This window comes from Tyto alba, unplaced genomic scaffold (genome assembly GCF_018691265.1).
Source record: "Tyto alba isolate M040663 unplaced genomic scaffold, T.alba_DEE_v4.0 Super-Scaffold_16, whole genome shotgun sequence".
NCBI lineage: Eukaryota > Metazoa > Chordata > Aves > Strigiformes > Tytonidae > Tyto > Tyto alba.
In genome coordinates, this window is record NW_024881278.1 from 4,824,170 (window position 1) to 4,843,160 (window position 18,991).

Here is an 18,991-nt window from a genome sequence, read left to right on the forward strand (position 1 = left end):
GTCACCGTAAGTTACGGAAATGGGAGTAAGCATTTATACATAAGGTATCGAATGAGTGATTTTTAGAATGCTTGGGAGAATTTTAGAATGCTAAATGGAAGACAGAGAAGGTTCTCTTGTGGTTTTACTTGCTTTATTTAAAATAAAGAATTAATTCAAGCTGCATAAGAAAGGAAAAGTTACACTTTACAAAATAGTTAAACTTTTTTTTTTTTTTTGTAAGTCCTTTTGAACATATTTTCTGGTATAAATATATAAATATATTGATTACAGGGACAGATTTAGGAATTTTACATACTTTAAATAGGACCCTTAGGATATAAAATATTACGCAATAAGATTATTCCGTGTAGCTCTGCATTAACATTTGTATACCAGTATCTCTGGTATACTTAATTAGACTTAATTAGGATAAAGCAATATCAAAAACCTTGTTCACCTTTCTTCTAACAGTCAGAAAACTTTAAACACATCTCTTTTAGGCTGTTTTGATTTGGATTAGAGTACTGACAGAGAGCAGACCCTCTCTCTAAATGGACGTGGTGACAAGTGGATAGACTCTTCCAAAATGTGCAATTCAAATCAAGAATATTACTTGAAGCTAGAAGAGTTGAAGAATGCCCACTTGGAGACCATGGCAAAATTAGAAAGTATGTGTCGGAATAAACTGTACCTAAAAGGAATACAACCCTTGGAGAAGAAAAATGCTGCTCCTAACACGTGTTGTAGGTAAGTTTGGTGGTACCTTTTCTCTGAAGATTCTCAGATGCTTTCCAGACATCTGTAAAACAGCAGGTTTTTTTCTGGGGCTGGGAAGTGTTACTCTCCCCATCTCCTGTAAGCAGATAATCACAGAAAAGTTAGTTTTAATAATAAAAATGCTTATTCACATTGCTAACGGACCGTGAAATGTACAGGTGTGTGTGCAGCAGAGGCTGGGCAACATGTTTAGTAAAGCACAGTGCCTTTCCATAAGAAGTGCTGAATTGTTCATGATGGACATGCACTTACAACTATGATCTGGTGTGAGTGCCCAATGTGCTTCTCTTTATTTCTCTTCCCCCTCTCTCCGCCTCCCCACCAGCGCTGTTCATTTTTGTTTCTAATGATGATTCCCTGAAGTTAAAATTACAGGCTTTGCATCAATGTTGGACTGGACTCAAAACATTTTTTTTTTTTTTTTTTAAAGGCCGACTTGGGAGAAGAGCTCGTATCAGCCTCTAGATTTGCACAAATCCTTTTCAGGCTCTGACTTAAGTGATCCCTTAAGCTCAAGTATATCTGATGGGTCTGACAGAGAATTAGCGTTCGAAGAAAATGTTAGTGAAACTGGATCATCTACATTTGCTAAGCAACGGATTGAAAAAATGTGGGATGGGTTCTCTGTGGACGACTACATTTCCCACGCCAAACACAGCGTACCAAGCTCACCAGCCTTCAGAAGGATACAGAAGAAACAGAAAGCGTGGTCACCAAAAGTTACTGTGCCCAAGCCTTTCCAGATGACTATTAGAGAAGCTAGAAAAAAAGAACAGAACATCAAATCAAAGTCACGGATCGAAATGGAGAATAACTTATTGAAGAAGCAACTGGAGGAAGAAGCAGAGTGTCAGAAAAAATTCCGAGCCAATCCAGTGCCCGCTGCCATTTTCCTTCCACTGTACCATGAAATCGTGCAACGAAACGAAGAACGCAGGAGGTCTGTGAAAGAGAGGAGCAAGCTCAAGCTCTTGGCTTCTCAGAAGCCATTTAAATTCCTTGAACGCGAAAAGCAAAGGACTGAAATGAAGAAAATGCAATTAAGGGACCTTTCCGCACCTGAAAAGAAAACAGAACTGTTCAAAGCAAAGCCAGTTCCTAAATGTGTTTATAGTCCAGCTGTTAATGACAAACTAAAGGAGGAAGAGCTCTACAGAGAAATCAGGATCAGAATGAGAGCTGAAGAGTTGCTACGTAATTCATCTGTACCTAACAGCAGACTGGCTTTAAAAGACACCAATAAAAAGAAGAAACACAAGGGCATCGAACCAAAGCAAACAGAACATAAACCCAAGATCAAATCAAGTGTCCCAGATTTTGAACTACTACACCAGAAGTTTCAGAAACGGCTTCTGCAACAAAAACAAATGAAACACCTTACAGTCTGTGAACCTTTCAATCTTCATACTCCATATATCCCCTCAAACAAGGGGAAGATTTTGAAGGACATTCAAGAGGATGAAGAAAAGTTGAAAGAAACACGCTGGCCATATGCATCTCCAAGACATAAACCTCAAACGAGACATTCAAGTGCAAACCCACATCTCTCAGGATTTGGAGAATCTAAATCACCAAAAATCACAGAATCCACAAGACGACGGCTGCAAGCCGTAAGGTGACCACTTTAGTGATGCTCTACATTTTATAGAAACTTTAAAAGTAGATTTCTTTTGTATTTCTACCTACGTAGTCAGTTCTTCCATGCAGTGAATATGTGACTTAATATATTAATATAAGGGCTTAATTATAATATAAAACTTAAAATATTTAAACGTAAGACTTAATATTTATGATGGTTAAAGAAATAGTGCGTTTTTCTTAGAATGTCCATAGGCATGGGTCAAATGACTGCTGTTTCCCAGGATATGCCTGAATCCCTTAAAATGACACATACCACGTATCCTCTTAGGCCAACCCTGTTTTCACCCTCTTTTTCTCTTTTCAATCTCCTTTGCCAAAGCTTCCTTTGAAGTCTTGCTCTCGATTTAAAATTAATTCAGCCTTAGTTTATTTTTCCATCAGGAATTCACTTGAGGAAAAGAGAAAGCTGGAAGAACAACAAAAAAGGAACAGAACAAAGCAGAAACAAAGAACGAAAAAACTCCAGAAAATTGTAACAGCTCGGGCTGAGGCCAATGACCCACATCAGAGCCTAGCTCAGATGTCTAAATCCAAATTAAAAACATTCAGGTATTCTGTTGCATTCCCCCGAGTCCTGAACCTCTCATTCTACATTGTATGTTAAACATACAATGTAAAAAATAGCATAGTCTAAGTTTGCATCTGATAGATTATACACTGTACAAGCAGCTAGTAAAAAAAGTGGCCACTTTTCAACTGGGAAATTGCTGCCTGTTCTAATGATTTTGATCTGTGTGTTCCACCTTGTAGATTAGCTAACAGGAGATTCTAGTGTTTTCTCAATTGACGTATCAACTAAAGAGGAAAAGTTAAAAAAAATCAAAATAAAAAGGAATACTGTAGTCACAGAATATCCTTCTGCTGCTGGACTGATAGATGTTGGCACAACCTTGGTGCTAGCTGTCTCAAAGTAGTGAACATTTCACGATTCATTTCTTTGTCCCAGCAGGTCCCCACTTAAGAGGGAAAAATGTGAGCAGGAATATTATTTTAACTTAGTACATGTATCAACAGCTACCCAGGCAGCTGCTGGTACTTGGGAGGAATGGGAACCAAAGTTACCTTTAGTAGAGATCCAAATTCAGAGACACACAACTGAGAAAAGTGGTACTCAGGGAAAAGCATCGGGGTCTTCTCAGTGTGCCACAAGCTAGCAGTCCAGATGGCTCCAGCTCTCTCATGCTGACCTAACTCCAGAATTGCTGTTTGACCTTGTGTTTGTGGCTAATGTAATCAGTTCTGCTTCCCATTCTTTTTAATCCTAGGGAAAATATAAAAAGCCAGTCCTGTTTGAATGAGTCTTTAGCACAGTTTATAATCTGTCTTGGCATGATGGCACTGCAGCCGTATCGTCCATTTAAGGTGCTGTTACGTGGAGACAGTGAGAGGTCCTGCCTGCTCTGCCCCTGCTGCTCCTTGCACAGGCAGGATTCTTGGGCAGCAACTATGAATCCTAATTTCCATTAACCAGGCAAACTGCCAAGAACTGACAGTAGTAGGGCAAAACAATAGGAAGGTGAATGATCATGAGATACACCCGATTACCAGATTCATAGCTTGGACTAGCAATTTTTACGTTACCATGCTAAACTTTAAGGTGTTTAGAATATGGTCCAGGATAGAGATCTTTCTGAAATGAGGGTAGGGGCTAGGGCTGTCTTTATGGCTGTGAGTTGAAGGGTAACAAATAAGGTTTCCTCATTTATTTTTTTTTTTTTTTTGCTTTACATGGGTCTCTTCTTTCTTTATAGCTAAAAGAGAAAACTCTCGTTTTATTCTTTATCGACTTTAAACTCTGGGCTGTTATAAACAGATTTGCTAAAATAGCACAGCACCACCTGCGAGACAATACTGCACATTGTTCCACCAGCAAACTTTGTAATGGTTATTCACCACCTGTGTTGCTTCGCTGTGACCAGAAAGAGAAAACATGCCAGAGGCTGAAGCACACGCATTCTCAGATGCTGAAAGCATGAAGTGCAGCGGCTCAGCGGGGACGTGCTAGAAGCATCCCAACAAGCATTTCGTTTGCCCACGTGGGCAGTCGCTGACTATCCAGCATACGTCTGTGCCCACCTACCACCTCCCCCAAAGACAGCTGAAGCCAGAGCACCCATAGGAAGCAGCAGTGGTCTAGGAGAAGCAGGGCTTACACAGGATCCCAGAGAGCAGAGATGGAGTGGTAGAGATGCAGGTCAAAGAAGGCAGTCTCTTCTCACTATTTTGTTAGAGTCAGAGCTGATGCACAATTGCTCTTGTAAGATGACCAGCAGATAGTGTTAACAATGAGCTTCATAATCTAAGTATCCTTGGGCAGGTGATCTGCTGACTGTAGGACAGAAGCACAAAACACTTTGAGTTAGAGTAGCAGGGTGGAGAATTAAGAGAGGCAGTGGGTGTGTTTACAGATTTGATTTCAGTTCATCTGACAGCAAACTTCACATTACAGTATTTAGCTTTATCAGATTTCAGGAGTAGTGTAAAACACTCATGCTTAATTCTTGTCTGCGCGTGAAATTGTGCTATTACAAAGCCAGATTACCTCCCTAGTGCTGATGCATTAAGGCTGGTACAAGTGCTTAACTTAATAATGCTTATTTCAGCATAGGCTGGGTAATAAGGTATATTAATGTAAGTGCTTTTCTAATAGATAATTAGGTTTGTAGAAAGCCGCCCGAGACAAAGCAAGTAGCAACAATGAAACGCACTCCCTTAAAATGGTGAATAACTTGCCTTAATGCACAGCCACATTGCAGAAATTCAGAGGATGGATGGTAAGGGAAGGAGGCAGGAGGAGACAGAAGTCTAGCTCTCCTACTTACCCTTAAGTGTCTGACTTAGTAATGCTAGGGCTGGCCCAGTACCGAGGCAACATCACAGAGAGGTGTCTGTCACAGCCCCAGGATCACAACCCATGCTACCTGGATCACCTGGTGCCTGCTAAGATCTGAGATACCATTTCAGTTGATGAATCAACAGTTTCATCATCCTGCTCTATTGACCGGGCCCTTGACAAACCAACTAGGGTAAAAAGTGTACCATGATCCAGAATGTGGCCACACCTCTTGTGAGACAGACTGGTAAAGTAGTGAGATTCCTACCATCAAGCTTTACCTTAAAGTACTGATTTTTATTTAATTATATTAATTTCCTATGGTGTATTCTGATTTTATCAGTCATTTCAAACTGTTTAATCTTGCTTAGAACAATTAGAATATCTGTATGAAATCAGCATTTAAAAAACCCAGGTATCCAAACTTTAAAAAACCCCTCTAAGTATCTGAAGAAACTAAGAATCCAAACCCAGCTCCTATTTAACCTCACTAGCCAGGACCTCTCTTGCTTATCCAAAGTGACTACTTCAGAGACACTTTTGTTCAGTACTTGCAGGCAAGCAATTGCTGTGAAAATGAGACAATATACCTCAGAGCCTGTAACCACCATAAAATAATTTACCTTTTATGTATCTTTGAGTAGGACAATATTTAGTTTGTCATGAGCAATTTATCTTTCAGCTGCTGTAGATAATTACTTCTTGTATTATAAATGAATAATAACTTCTCTCTTGTACTCTCTTTCCCTTAGGAATTATGAGAAGCAGAGAATGCAAGAATATTTGCAAGAGTTGCAAGAAATGGAAGAAAGAGTAAATCAAATGCCATTGCTTTTTGAAAGAGTCACTCAGGTTGTCTTGCTTCTGTATTGCTGCTTAATCTTATCTTCAAATACTGCATAAGGCATTTGTAGTCATAGTCAAACATTTTTAAAAGATATTTGAAAAATACTTCTGAGACCGGTATTTGTCCATTTTAATGTCTGTTGGCCCATCTCCATATAAACATTACTAATTTTTGTGACTAAGCAAGCATTCATGACTGGTTTGCACAGGGAACAGAGACGGCTGTTCTGAACATGTTGTCCAATTCAGTTACAATGGAAATAACTCTAAACACAGCAGAAAATTAAAGCAAAATGTGAGAGGTTTAAGTTGGGAAAGCAGCGATAAGAAAATTCAAGTGTTCTTAGTGTCTACTGTAAAGCTCATGTGCAGTATTTTTATCTCTCCATTTCAGTACAGCCGTGTCTCTGACCTGTTTCCAAACCCAGAGAGGCAGCAAGTCATGTATCACGGGTTCCTTTGGCCCTTCTGTCTGTGTGGGTGTCCTGGTCTGCCAGTGCTGCGGGGCAGGAGCGTCTGTGTAGATGGGAGGACGAGTCCTCCTCACTGAGCTATTACCTGGAGGAACAGAATCTACACCCTCAGTTTCAAAGGCAGAGATACACTTCTATGTAATCTGCTAAATAGCACTGTAAGAAGGTGAATCAATAGTATTATTTTAGGGCAACAGCTGCCAGAGGGGGAAGACAGAGGAGGAGGAGAGGGGATAAGGGAGAAGACCTAGGAAGGCTCTGTTTGACTTTTAACATGTCCACATCTTCCCCCTCCTCCTTCAGTAGCTTTATATAGAGTATATAGCTCTTCATTAGCCAATGGGTGCAGGGAGCAAACCATATTTAAACTAGTACAGAAAAGGAAAATCCGGTGTAAAAATTTCAAGTACTGTTTTGCCATACCTACTTGCAGTGAATAATCATTCAACTTGTCAGATGCAATTAAAGAAACAGAGTATTAATACTAACAAACAAACGTATCAAAAGACAGGCATTTAATGCATTTAGATAATACATAACCCCTGTGGTTTTCCTACAGAAAAATGCCAGAATAGCTGCAGAAAAGCATTATTCTAGCAGACTGAGAGCACTGGGGATATGCCCAGAGTTCGTTTCAAAAAAAGGACAAACAGCGAAATTGCTACAATGCTCCAGTGCTGAAGACTTTAGTAACTCCACTGATGCCAGAGAAAGGTAGAGATTGCTGACAGCTTCTTTTTTTTTTTTTTGCCACTACATACCTAGTAATTAGAAAGTAATGTTTGATGTGTGGGTTTGGGGTTTTTTGGTGTTTTTGTTTGTTGGTTTTTATTATTATTTGTTTATTTACGTTTTTTAAAATTTTAATTTATTTCACAGGTATTTGACTATATAGTTAGCTTTAATAATATTAGCATTAGTATATATTTTTTAAATTGTTTTTCCTAAATTATATATTACTTCATAAAACAGAAGAGAGCACTGGATATGTTATATAATGAACTTCAAAGAAAAAATGAAAAAGAAATATTTTTCATTTGTTCCTTTCACCAAAACAATTGGCAGGTGGCTAGTAAGTCACTTCATCCTGTATTACCTTTACTGAACTTTTAAAATAAGCCTTATAAAAATTACTTTTCAATATCCATTGGGTGTTATAATACAAAAGGAAATAAAAATGAAAAAAACTAACTATATAAGTGATACTGCTGAGTGACTTTCTAGTGTAAGAGGAGACTCTAGCGTGCCCCCTTCCCTTTTTCTTCACCAGTTCCACCCCAGACAAGCCTATGGGGATTTGTCCTACATTACCTGAAGGCAGTATTTCTTTAAAACCTACTGGAAAGCATCTTACCTGAAAATAAAATCACACATGCAAATTGTCTTTTCAGAGTCAGCAAGGATAAAGTGAAAGAAAGGGAATCCTTTGAAGAAGCAGCTGACAGCAGTCCTCGGTCTGAGCAGTCCTGTGAGGAGGAAGAGGAGAAGAGAAAAGGTGTCAGAGCCTGCGCCCAGGATGGCCAGTCCAGCGAGCTGGAGGATGAGGAAGAGGCAAGAGCCAGCCCTCATGCTTATCAGCCTGGCCGTGCAGGGTCCAGCCCCTCTGACCAGCACTGGGAAGAGGAGGAAGAGGAGAAGGAAGAGGAAGCAAAGGCAGGCCTGCTGCTTGGCCATTCCCAGGAGGAAGAGGAGGATGATGATCAGTCAAGACCCAGCTCTCGGTCTGACCAGTCCCATCAGCGTGAAGAGGAAGGTCAGTCTGACCCTGAAGCTGAGGGTGCCTTCAGATATGAGGATGAGGACTATGAAAATGATGATTCAGAAGAACCACCCAACGATGATGAAGCAGACTGAAAAGAAGGCAGACAGGATGACCCGGGGCTCAGGAATCTACTTCATTGCTGGCAGTTCAACAGACACACAGAAAAACCTTGGCACTTTGCCACCTATACAAAATTCTGTGAATTTAAACTTCTTAGCTTAACAGTCTTTCCAGTGCAGAAATTTTTCCTACTTTCCAGGAAGAAAGATCAAGTTACTAATTTCCAACAAGAAAAGAATTTACTCTAATATTAATCTTCTTTATTCTAGTCTTCTGAGACATTAATGCACCTCTGTTTATGAAATGTACTGCAACCACTGTTTAATAATATGTCTTGCATGCTGTGTTGGTGAGTACTGAGGTCTTATGTCCAGGCCTTTCTCCATGCTGGCAAAGCCAGATGAGATTTCAGACTAGTAATTTGCCATTAGCAGTGCCTCCGCAGTCTCAAACATTTCAGTATTTCTGGGGTCTGTTCCTGCAACATCTTCTAGGGTGGCAATGAATAGACCAGGGTGTGTTGTGCATGACCTCTGATTGTTTTCAGCAGAGCAGATGCTAGGAAGACCACCTGATGTGCAGTTAGACAATAAGGCCCAGTTAATCTGTTCAGTTCCTCCCTCCTCTTCCCGTGGGGTTCGTCTTCTGCCTACTTAAGTGCGCTGAATCAGCTCAGAGATGGGTCAGATGCATGCCAGGGCCAGAAAAGATTACGGCTTTTGGAGGAAACAAGCTGTTACATCAAACTCAACTACTTGGTCTAGCTAAAATATTAACAGTATTGCAGTTACTGAAGGCTCTCCCTGTAGAGGAGAAAATGCCTAGAATACACCAAGAGAAGCCACTTAAACTTTCATAGAGATTTGTAACACAGACAAGTAAGGTAGAAGAGTAAGTCAGTAGAATAATACGTTATGCTGCAGATCTTGCATTACTGTATAACCAAGCTCCAGATCTCTTCTTTAAACTCCATTTTGTTTTGAAAAACGCTTCCCATGGTCATGTAAAATTCTTCATAACATAATAACAAATGCTGACATTAATCTTCAAATTTCCTTACTGAACCAGTAAACATACACTGTAAAGAGATAATCTTATTACATCAGAAAAAAAGTAGCCCGGCAACTCTAGTTGCATGAAAGTATGGAAGTAAGTGCTGTAGTTTCTTACACATTTGCTACTCAGGGCTTCAGCTACACAACAAGAATGCAAACGGAGCATTTGTTGTTTTTTGTGTTTGGGTTTTTTGTTTTTTTTTTTTTTTTATATCAGTAGTATGTTCTCCTACTATTACTAGCTTTCTTGCTAACCTGTCATATGCAATGTTTGGGGAGAGAATAAAAGAATGCATCCACGTAGTAACAGACCACAAACAAGGATTTCAAATAAGCTTTGTCAGGACAGAGTAATGCAGCATTGCACAGGTGCTAAAAATATGCTCAGTGAATAGTAAATACATTTGTTAAAACTACAAGATTTGCAAAAGCATCTGCAATGGCTAACAATAAGAATTTTTAGTTTAGTTTAGTTTTCTTCTGTGCTGCGTGCAAGGGCACTAACTAAATCTGTTCTTATTTCTTCCTTCTGACTTTGAGAAACTATGTGACAATGTTTGGAAGTGTATCATTATTACTACTTTTATTTATTTTTGAAGTATGAGCATAACTAATATGAATTTGAAACTTATTTTTTTACCTAAATAAAATATCCATTGTATACAAGTCATTCACAAAAATATTAATCATTACTTCACAAGGAAAATCACAGTTTGCAATCTCTGGTTATACTTGACAACCCCACAATAAAAACTCAAGGTTGGTTTGCTTGTACTCGTCAGTATTCTGTAATTCTGAAGAATTGTACAGTATGTTATTGAATTCATAGTCATATATTACAGATATTTGTCTCTTTAGTAAATCAAATTTTTTGAAAGGCAGCGGAGGAGCTCTAAATTATGTTTTTTCTCATAAAGGTTGTTTGAAGAAGTTTCAAATCAGAAAAAAATCAAATCTGTTATTAAAGGAACCAGCTATTGAAATCACTTTGAGCAGCACAGATTTTCAAAGTGGAAGAATCATGAGATTTCAGTCAAAAAAACTGTTCAGAAATTGTATTACAAACAAGAAAGGGATAAGCGTTCCAATAAGGAATTGAAAGAAATAGCAAAGAAAAAACACAGAGGACAGAACAAAAATGGGGGGAGACAGATCAGGATGAATTAAACCTCATGAAGCAAAGTACAGCAGTGAAAAATTAATCAAACAAAGAATAAGAGGCATGAACACTACACTTCCATGAGATGAACAATAGGCTGGCCTAAAACCCAAATCATTATTTGACTTTGTTTGGTCAGAAGGATGATTTAAAATGTAGACAATACAGGAAGAAACTAAGATGATGATACCACTGAAATGCAAATCACTATATTTAAAGAAAAAAAACCCAATAACCTCAACATGAACATCCAAATCCAGGTGAAAGGTTCTGGTAAATTACCAAGATGCAGAGTAGTACCATAGGAAAGGAGAATAGAATATGCAGTACTTTGTCAGAACTCAAAACATTTTGATGCAATTAGCATGGAGGGGAAAAAAAAAAATTTGATTCATAAAAGATGATATAATAGAAGCATTTTCAGGTAAGAAGCTCATTAAAAGAGAAATGATGATTAGTTATGTTTTCTGGGAAGCTACCTAGCAGGAGGGAGTTGAATAGAAGAGTTTCTCACAGATTGTTGAATATTCTGTCTTTAATATTTTAATTACCTGCCACAGCACAAAAGTAGAAACATGTTCAAAAATTTGCAAAGAAAATGAGAAAGGTGTATCCAAAAAAAGGATTACAAATACCACATGGGAAAAAGAGGATAACTTTGCATGTAGACTGTAGTGTTAAATAATAATTTCAAAGTGCAGGAGTACCATTTCTTTAATGGGAATTCATCACCTGAAGCTGTAAGGAGAGAGACCCAGCTGACTTGTTGAGCAACAGATACTGTACTACAAAATGCAGTCATGAAAAAGGCGATGGAATCAAAGGATATGGCTGATAGAACATTTCCAGCAGGACTGGAAGAATGTGATTTGTAAGTCCACAAACACTACAGATCCCATTCTGGGTTTCTAAGTGATTCCCATGGTAACGAACGTGAGCAATAGCCATGGTTGAAAATTCTGTACTAAACTTCCCCTGCCACGTGTCTGCTCACATCTGCCACAGGTTCCCCCCACTGAGAGGAGCTGGAGCTGTGCTCGCAGGCAGTGCGGTTGTTACGGAAAGGCTCTAATGTCTGGTGAGCCGTGGCCAAAACGAGTCACGAGGTTGTAGGACCCACATTGTAATAAGCCAGCTGCGTTTACTGAAGTTGAGAGACATCAGAAATGGTATGTTTTCAGGAGTAGCAAATTCCATGGGAAAAGGAATATTGCTGCCAAGTAAACCAAATAGAAATACAAGGCCCACAGAGAAATAAAAATTACTTTTAAGTCACAGCCAGATGCAGTTCAGCACCCACATCTATCTAATTTGCACTGAATACAGCCCTAAAATGTTAATATGGACAGGCTGTACATAAAGCCTATTTATATCTATTTCTAACTTTGTATTTACCTATATAATTATATATATTACTTTGAAGAAGCCAGTGGTTTGGGATATTTTGCATTTTCTGGGTGCAATGCAACACTGTGGTACTATTCCAAGGGAAGTCTGTAACAACTTTGAAAGCTAACATAAAAGTGCCACCTGAACACTTCTAAAAACAAAGTGTCCAACTTTGAAAAACAGGCTGTCATGATTTAAACCGGGCCAGCAGGCAAACACTACATAGCTGCTCTCTCATCCTCCCCTGCCCTGGGGAATGGGGAAGAGAATTGGAGGGATAAGGGTAAGGAGACTCATAGGTTGAGATAAAAACAATTTAATGATTGAAATAAAATAATAATAATGATGATAATAATAGTAGTAATAATAAAAATTACAAACAAATAATGCACAATGTGATTGCTCACCACCCGCTGACCAATGCCCAGCCCGTTCCCGGCTAGCAATCCCAGAGAAGAGAGAATCCTGAAACCACAATCCTGGAAGTGAGAGTGAGCTTCCCAATTGACCCTCATCTAAATACTGAGCATGTTGCTATATGATATGGAATATTCCATTGGCCAATTTGGGTCCCCTGCTCTGGCCGTGCTCCCTCCCAGCTTCTCGTGTACCTGCGCACTAGCAGGACATGGGAAGTTGAAAAGTCCCTGACTTAGCAACTACTAAAAACATCAGCACATTAACAACATTCTTCTCATATCAAATCCCATACCGAATCTGAAACACAGCCCTATTCTAGCTACTAAGAAGGGAAAAATAAAATTAGCTCTGTCCCAGCCGAAACCAGGACACAGGCTCCAAGAGCACAATACCCAGCTGGACTCCAGTGAGGCTATGGGAGCAAGAAGAGCTGCTACTGTGGACTGTTCCACAACAGCTTGAGCTTCGACCAGACAACCACCCTTCTTCAGGGGGTGTTTATTCTTTTGGTTTGCCTTCCAAATTTACCTGCACTTCTCAAGCGTTCTTTGTATATACAGTACCGCTTCTTCTAGAAACCATCTTCTCATGTACATAATTACCATTACATGAAAAACAGGAGGTTATGTTCTCTTTTCCTTTGAGGAAAATATTATTACATCATTACCTTTTACAGCTGCTCCAAATGCAAGGAATAACAAAAGAAATCAACTTCTTGAAGGAAATGTTTAAAGTCATCACTATTTTGAAATTCTTTAATTATAGTCTCATTTAGAATCCTCAGGCTTCTGAATGGCAGAAAGCAACATATTTGCCTGAACTTAGCAGCTAATAGGCACTCTAAAGATCAAAATATATATTTAAAATTATATCTATACAGTTGCCCACAAATTTAAGCCAAACATCAGTTTTGTCTGCAGAATACGTTTGTCCAGAAATACCAACAAGTCCATTATTACAAGATATGGCAGCTGCATGCTTACAAATGTTAACATGGAGATAAAATTAGGAGTGGTTTGAGGTCTGTCCTCCACACCTTTCAGGGGAATTTCAGTCTTACACCTCTGGTTGTATATTTTGGTAATTACTTGGCTCTAGGGAAAAAAAAAAAAAAAAAAAAAAAAGTCCTTGCATACTCCAGCAAAACTCAAAATTGCTTCTTTCTTCAACAGGAATTTCAGGTACTTGAGGAATGCCAGATCAGAACTAAAACTTACAACAGTATCAGAAAAATTCCCATTTCTACTGTATACTAATAAAACCTAGCAGTCAGATGAAGCAGCAGAGAAATCAGGGATCACGTAAGGCAAACTGCACAGATACAAAGAAAATTGTAGGACCTGGTAGAGTGCTCTAGATAGTTTTGTATTAAGGAATGACAGCATTAAGATGCTTCCACTGCACTAAGTGTGCACAAACACACAGAAATAAATCCCTAATCCAGTTTTAGCAAGCATGTCTGCATACTTCAGAGGAAGTACATCATGTTGACTCACAGAGTAAATCCTTTCTTAGGCAGCTGAGCATATAAAACAGCTTGCTTGTCCCCAAAGAACGCAAGCTCTGTCCTCCCCTATCCCTTCTTTTCCTCCTTGTTTTTCAGACCCTTTAATTGAGTCAAATTAACTCACTAAAATAGTCCAGCCAAAAGAAAGGAGTGAGGTCAGGAGATGACAGGGACAAGCAGGACTTGACCCTTTCAGCGCTCGCCAGTTATGATCAGTGTCTCACAGAAATGCATCCCAGGATTAGCCACATCAGAAAATCCCCCACACGCTTAAGTGGCTGCAATACAGAGAAGACAGATGTTTACGAGAAATAAATACTGTTATTTTCTGATAATTAAGACTGTAAATGAGACTGTGTTTAATTTCATGAACACAAGTGGTCCTGTGGAAGCCCGTTGTCAACAGAACTGAAAACAAGCATACTTGCACTTGTACAGCTCAAAACATGCTACTATTAGTTAGGGCTTACTAACAATAAACTGATTACTAAAATAGTTAGGCAGGTTAACAATAAGAGGGATTAGTAAGATTAAGCAGGCTACCAATTAACAATAAGTAACCACACTACTAACACAGGAAATTCTAGTTGCCATCATAATGAATTGTTACAAACCATTCCGCTACCACATTATTCAAATCATCACCCTGTTTTTAAGCATAGCCTTCCACACTTACACGGTTCTCAGGAAGGGCTTCTGTTAACTTGCTTTAGTTTTAATGCATATTTCATGCCATCCCACATTTTCTAAAGTGGGTAAGATACACAAATTATATTTGTAATAAGTAGTAAAAGCAAACAAACAAAAATCAGCACTTACAGCTGTTCATGTGTGTGTCTCACTGATTAGGTTCTGCTCCAGGGAGCTCAGACCAGGAACACCTTTATCCCGGAAGGTACTGGAATTGCTAAGGGCACCATCACAGCTAGTCAAGCAATGAGCTCTCAGATCGAATATTGAAGGGGCCACACAAACAGCTGGGTGTGACTTAACACATTCCTTGACAACGACAAATTTGGGGTTTTGAACTCAAAGAGTTTTCTAAGGAAAAAAAGCAACTCCAAATATTACACAGCAGAATCTCGAAGTGCTAAGGCTAGTCTGACGGACACAAAGGGCCTGCTTATCATGCCACTGAAAAATAGTCATTTTTAAGAAATGCCTATCAATGAGTTCATAAAGTTTATTATATTGAAAAACTGTGATACTGCCTGAGGCAGTCAGACCAGAAGCACGTGAATGTCAGAGCTGAGACAGTAAGCAATTAAGACTTAAAACAAAAACCAGAAAATAAATTTGCAGAGTTGCCCGCTTAGAAGACTAGAAAAAACAATTACTTCCTGCAAACTCCTGTGTATTTCATTTCCTCAGTGAGAATTTCCCATATCCCTTGCTTGTTAACTAGATTCATAGTTTATTCCTGGGTGAAACCTTCCTTCTCCTCATACTCTGTTAATGCTGATTTAATTCAGGCCTAGCAAGCTGAGGCTCAGTTTAACTCTCCTTGTGTGGCTGGTTGGGTACCCGTTTGCCTGCTCCAGCTTGTTTCTAACCCTGAGAACTAGCACTCAGCCCTTGTAGCACGCAGGCCATTCTGTTCACACAGCTCCCTTTCCCCCCTTTCCTGCTAAAGGCAGCTCAATGTTGCACAGAAATAACCTTCAGCTTCAAACCAGCTGTGCAGCTTCACTCGTGGGGCTGAGTGGCTTGGCTCCTGAAAGGGGTATGTACACTTTTCTATTTGATCATAGTAGCTAAAGCTCCTGTGTACACACTGGATCCTCACTGGCTAATATAAGTGCATGCGGGAAATAATGAAACAGTTTCAAAACAGAAGCAGCCAAGTTGCACTGCTCCTTTCAGAAGCCAATAATCACCAACCACACACCATCAGTTTCGAGTCTGGGAAAGACTGAAGCTACTTCAGTGATTGTTCATGTTTCTGAACAATGATACCTCTACAATTTGCATACCTGACCCATCATCAAGTGGTCTGGGCTGGGAAGTTGGTAACATCTCTGCATTCTTATGAACAGCTGAGGCCAAGCTACACGAAGGAGACTCTTTTTCAAAGGCTTTCTTTAGTTCGTCATCTTCTCCAGCCATGAACTGTTTTCTGTTCTTATTCGTAAACCAGAGGTGCTAATATATTTAAAACATTAAAGAAAACACTGTCCCCCAAGCTTGTTATGCTTCTGAAGTTACAAAACACAGAGATATTGCATAATTATGCCACTTCACACTGGCTGGAGACATCGTTATTTCCAAATGGGATCATCTGGACAATACCCATAAGTCATTGACACGTTTAGCACTGGTGAGGCAGTAAATATACTGGGTAATATTCAACCTAGTATAAAGAGTAACCAGGAAAAAGTTGCTCAGTTTTATTCAACAGCTAGTTCTCTTCCAGACACCTCACAGACAGTACAATACCAACGTCTACCGTCTGCCCTTCTCAACCTAATGCAGAGCCAGCTACTCTAGAATGCAGGGCAAACCCCATTTTAGGCCACACAGCTGAGCTCAGCGCTGTTTACCTGTGAAACACACTCAATTGAACACTAAATGGAGAGAAAACCCACACTGGAAGATGTTTCTGTGAAATAAATCCCTGCATAACTCCTCTCTCGAGGACAGACTTGCCACATCCCAAAGGAGTTTCCATGCCCTGCTATCGCTGGCAGCTGAAGGGCCAAGGAAACCCAAGTGGAAAATGTCCAGGTACCCCAAGGGCCTTCCAGCATGCAGCCCACAGAGCACTTTCCTCACCATTCTCACAAAGCCTGTGTCTTGACGCAGAGAACTCCTACAGTACCTGCAAAAAGCTTTGAATTCCTCAGGCAGAAGATATTCTGGAAGGGCCAAGTGTTAGGATAAAAGCACAAAGTCTGTCTTCACGGCAATTAAGCTGGACATGGGAGTCCTAATGGTTTCTCAAAACAGAGTGCAAAATGATCCAAAGAAACTGCACAGCAGAATTTTTTTGTCTACATTCATAAATCACCTAGCAGCAAACCAAGTAGTTTCCATGACATGGTAAGATTATTATTTTTTATTTTTTTTACTAATAGTTTTATCAAAACTTCAGAAAAAAGAGACATTATCTAAACAGCACAGAGATGCTGAAAACATGCTTCCCCTTTCTGCTGTGAGTTGTATTCCAACCTAGCTCACCACCACAAGAGTCCCCTTCATACATTACCTATTCAACACAGGCCTTCAGCTCTCTTATTTCCTCCAAACAGGCACCCTGCAAAATAATGGAAATGATCATAACTTGATAAATTATTTGTTATTTGTGTATACATGTCTGTGGATACCATTCACCTGCCATAAATGAGAACAAAGGGCTGAAGCAGCATGACATACCTGATAAAGTACTCAAACTAATAAAGCAATGTGATTTTTTTTTTTCCTTAACCAACCTATGGTTTCACAGAACAGTTTGAAATTAATTAGAAGTTTGCTTCAGCTGAAAGGGAACAGTCCCTTTCCTCTCTCCTCGCCACTTATTATTGGGCAGGGTTGAAGCCCAGATCAAGAAGTCCTTCTGAGCACCCAGTAAGCCTATTCAACTTGCTTAAAATAGTAGAAATAATCTCAGCAAAACACACCACAACAAAAGCCCTTTCCAGACATTTTGGTGAGCATCAGTGCAAGAGATGACTGCTAGTAAAGGCAGGGGAAGTAAACAAGGTGAGCTGTTAATTTGTCTCAGCCATAATACACAAGGACATCCTAACTTTGTGTTTCGTATGTTTTGTTTACTGTACAAAAATCACTTCTCAAATATACTGAGGGATCTGACTGCTGTTTTTCCCAGGCTTCTGGTATAAGCCTATCACAACTATTTCTTACCATCATTTTGAAAATCCCACCTTTGGTGTTCGTTACAGACCTCTCATACATAGATCAGCTGGAGAGCATGGGCTCAAATAGGATCCATTGTTTACATAACTGTGCACACAGAAACAACTTTTTCACCAGCAACACTCTGTTGTTGGAAGACATATTTGGTTATAATATTTTGGGTAGGTTTTGTTTTTTGTTTTTTTTTTTTTTTTTTGGGTGGTGGTGTTTTTTTTGTTTTGTTTGGGTTTTTTGTGGGGTTTTAAAATGTTTTTTGTTTGTTTGTTTTTACTAGATTAGTGTAAAATGCAATTTTGCCAGTAGCCATATAAAGTACACTCTGCTATACCTGTGTGCCCTGGAATTCCTCATCTGGACGCAGCCTTAGTACCCACAAAAGAGGCTGAACAGACAGGATTTGTGCTTCTGCATCATCTACAGTACATCATCTCATCCACAGTAGGACCACAACCTCCTCTCATTGTCCTCCCACACAGCCTTGGGTGAAGTGATTTTTGAGGTGCAAGAAAGCAGGCCAGCTTCCCCAGCAACACTGGTTAAAACTCTCTGAAATTTAGAGAGAAGGAGACAACATCACCCCACCCCCAAATGTAACCTCACTCCCCAGAAAGGTGGGGGAAATTAGATGGTCAGAGAATGAGAGATTTTCTGTTTTCCCGTTACTCCTCAATTCCGTTTACTCCTTCCAAATTTATACACATTTTCACTCAATTCGGTGTCCAGATCTGTTCCCTTGTCAGCCGTGCTACTTGTGCCATCACAAGGGATAAATGAGAATAATAGCAAAGAGGAAAAAACCAAGCTCTTTTAACAGTAATACCAGCCTAATGCATGCATGAAGGCCTCCCTGAAGACTAAGATGCTCTGCAGTCAGAGGTCTGTTTGGGTCCACTGGCTGTACAGGAGAGTAGGAGAACTGACTGAACCCGAAACCCTGCCAACTGTTCAACACCAAAAAACCCCCAAACCATTGCCAATGACAGGCTTTCTTTTAGCAATCAAAATCAACACACTCAATTCTGGAGCAAATCTGATTTTCCAAAAAGAAAAGGATTCCTTGTTTAAAAGGATATAACGGAATAGATGAGAAAGCTACATTCCAAAGGGTATAATAATTTTCCACATGGGAACTATGACAGTCTTTTAGGTTTCTTGTTTGTTTGTTTGATTTGGACTTAGGGGTTTTTTTGGCAGTGGGTGGGAAGGGATTGCAT

At 39.5% G+C, this 18,991-nt stretch overlaps 1 protein-coding gene across 1 annotated transcript; it reads left to right on the plus strand.

Moving 5' to 3' along the window:
* The first annotated feature begins 19 nt into the window (after positions 1-19).
* Positions 20-10,203, plus strand: FAM161A (FAM161 centrosomal protein A). The gene is made up of 7 exons (XM_042789798.1): positions 20-25; positions 503-729; positions 1,190-2,374; positions 2,782-2,949; positions 5,986-6,085; positions 7,112-7,266; positions 7,944-10,203. Exons 1-7 carry the CDS (start codon positions 20-22, stop codon positions 8,404-8,406), a joined length of 2,304 nt encoding a protein of 767 aa, XP_042645732.1. The 3' UTR covers positions 8,407-10,203.
* Positions 10,204-18,991: the final 8,788 nt, after the last annotated feature.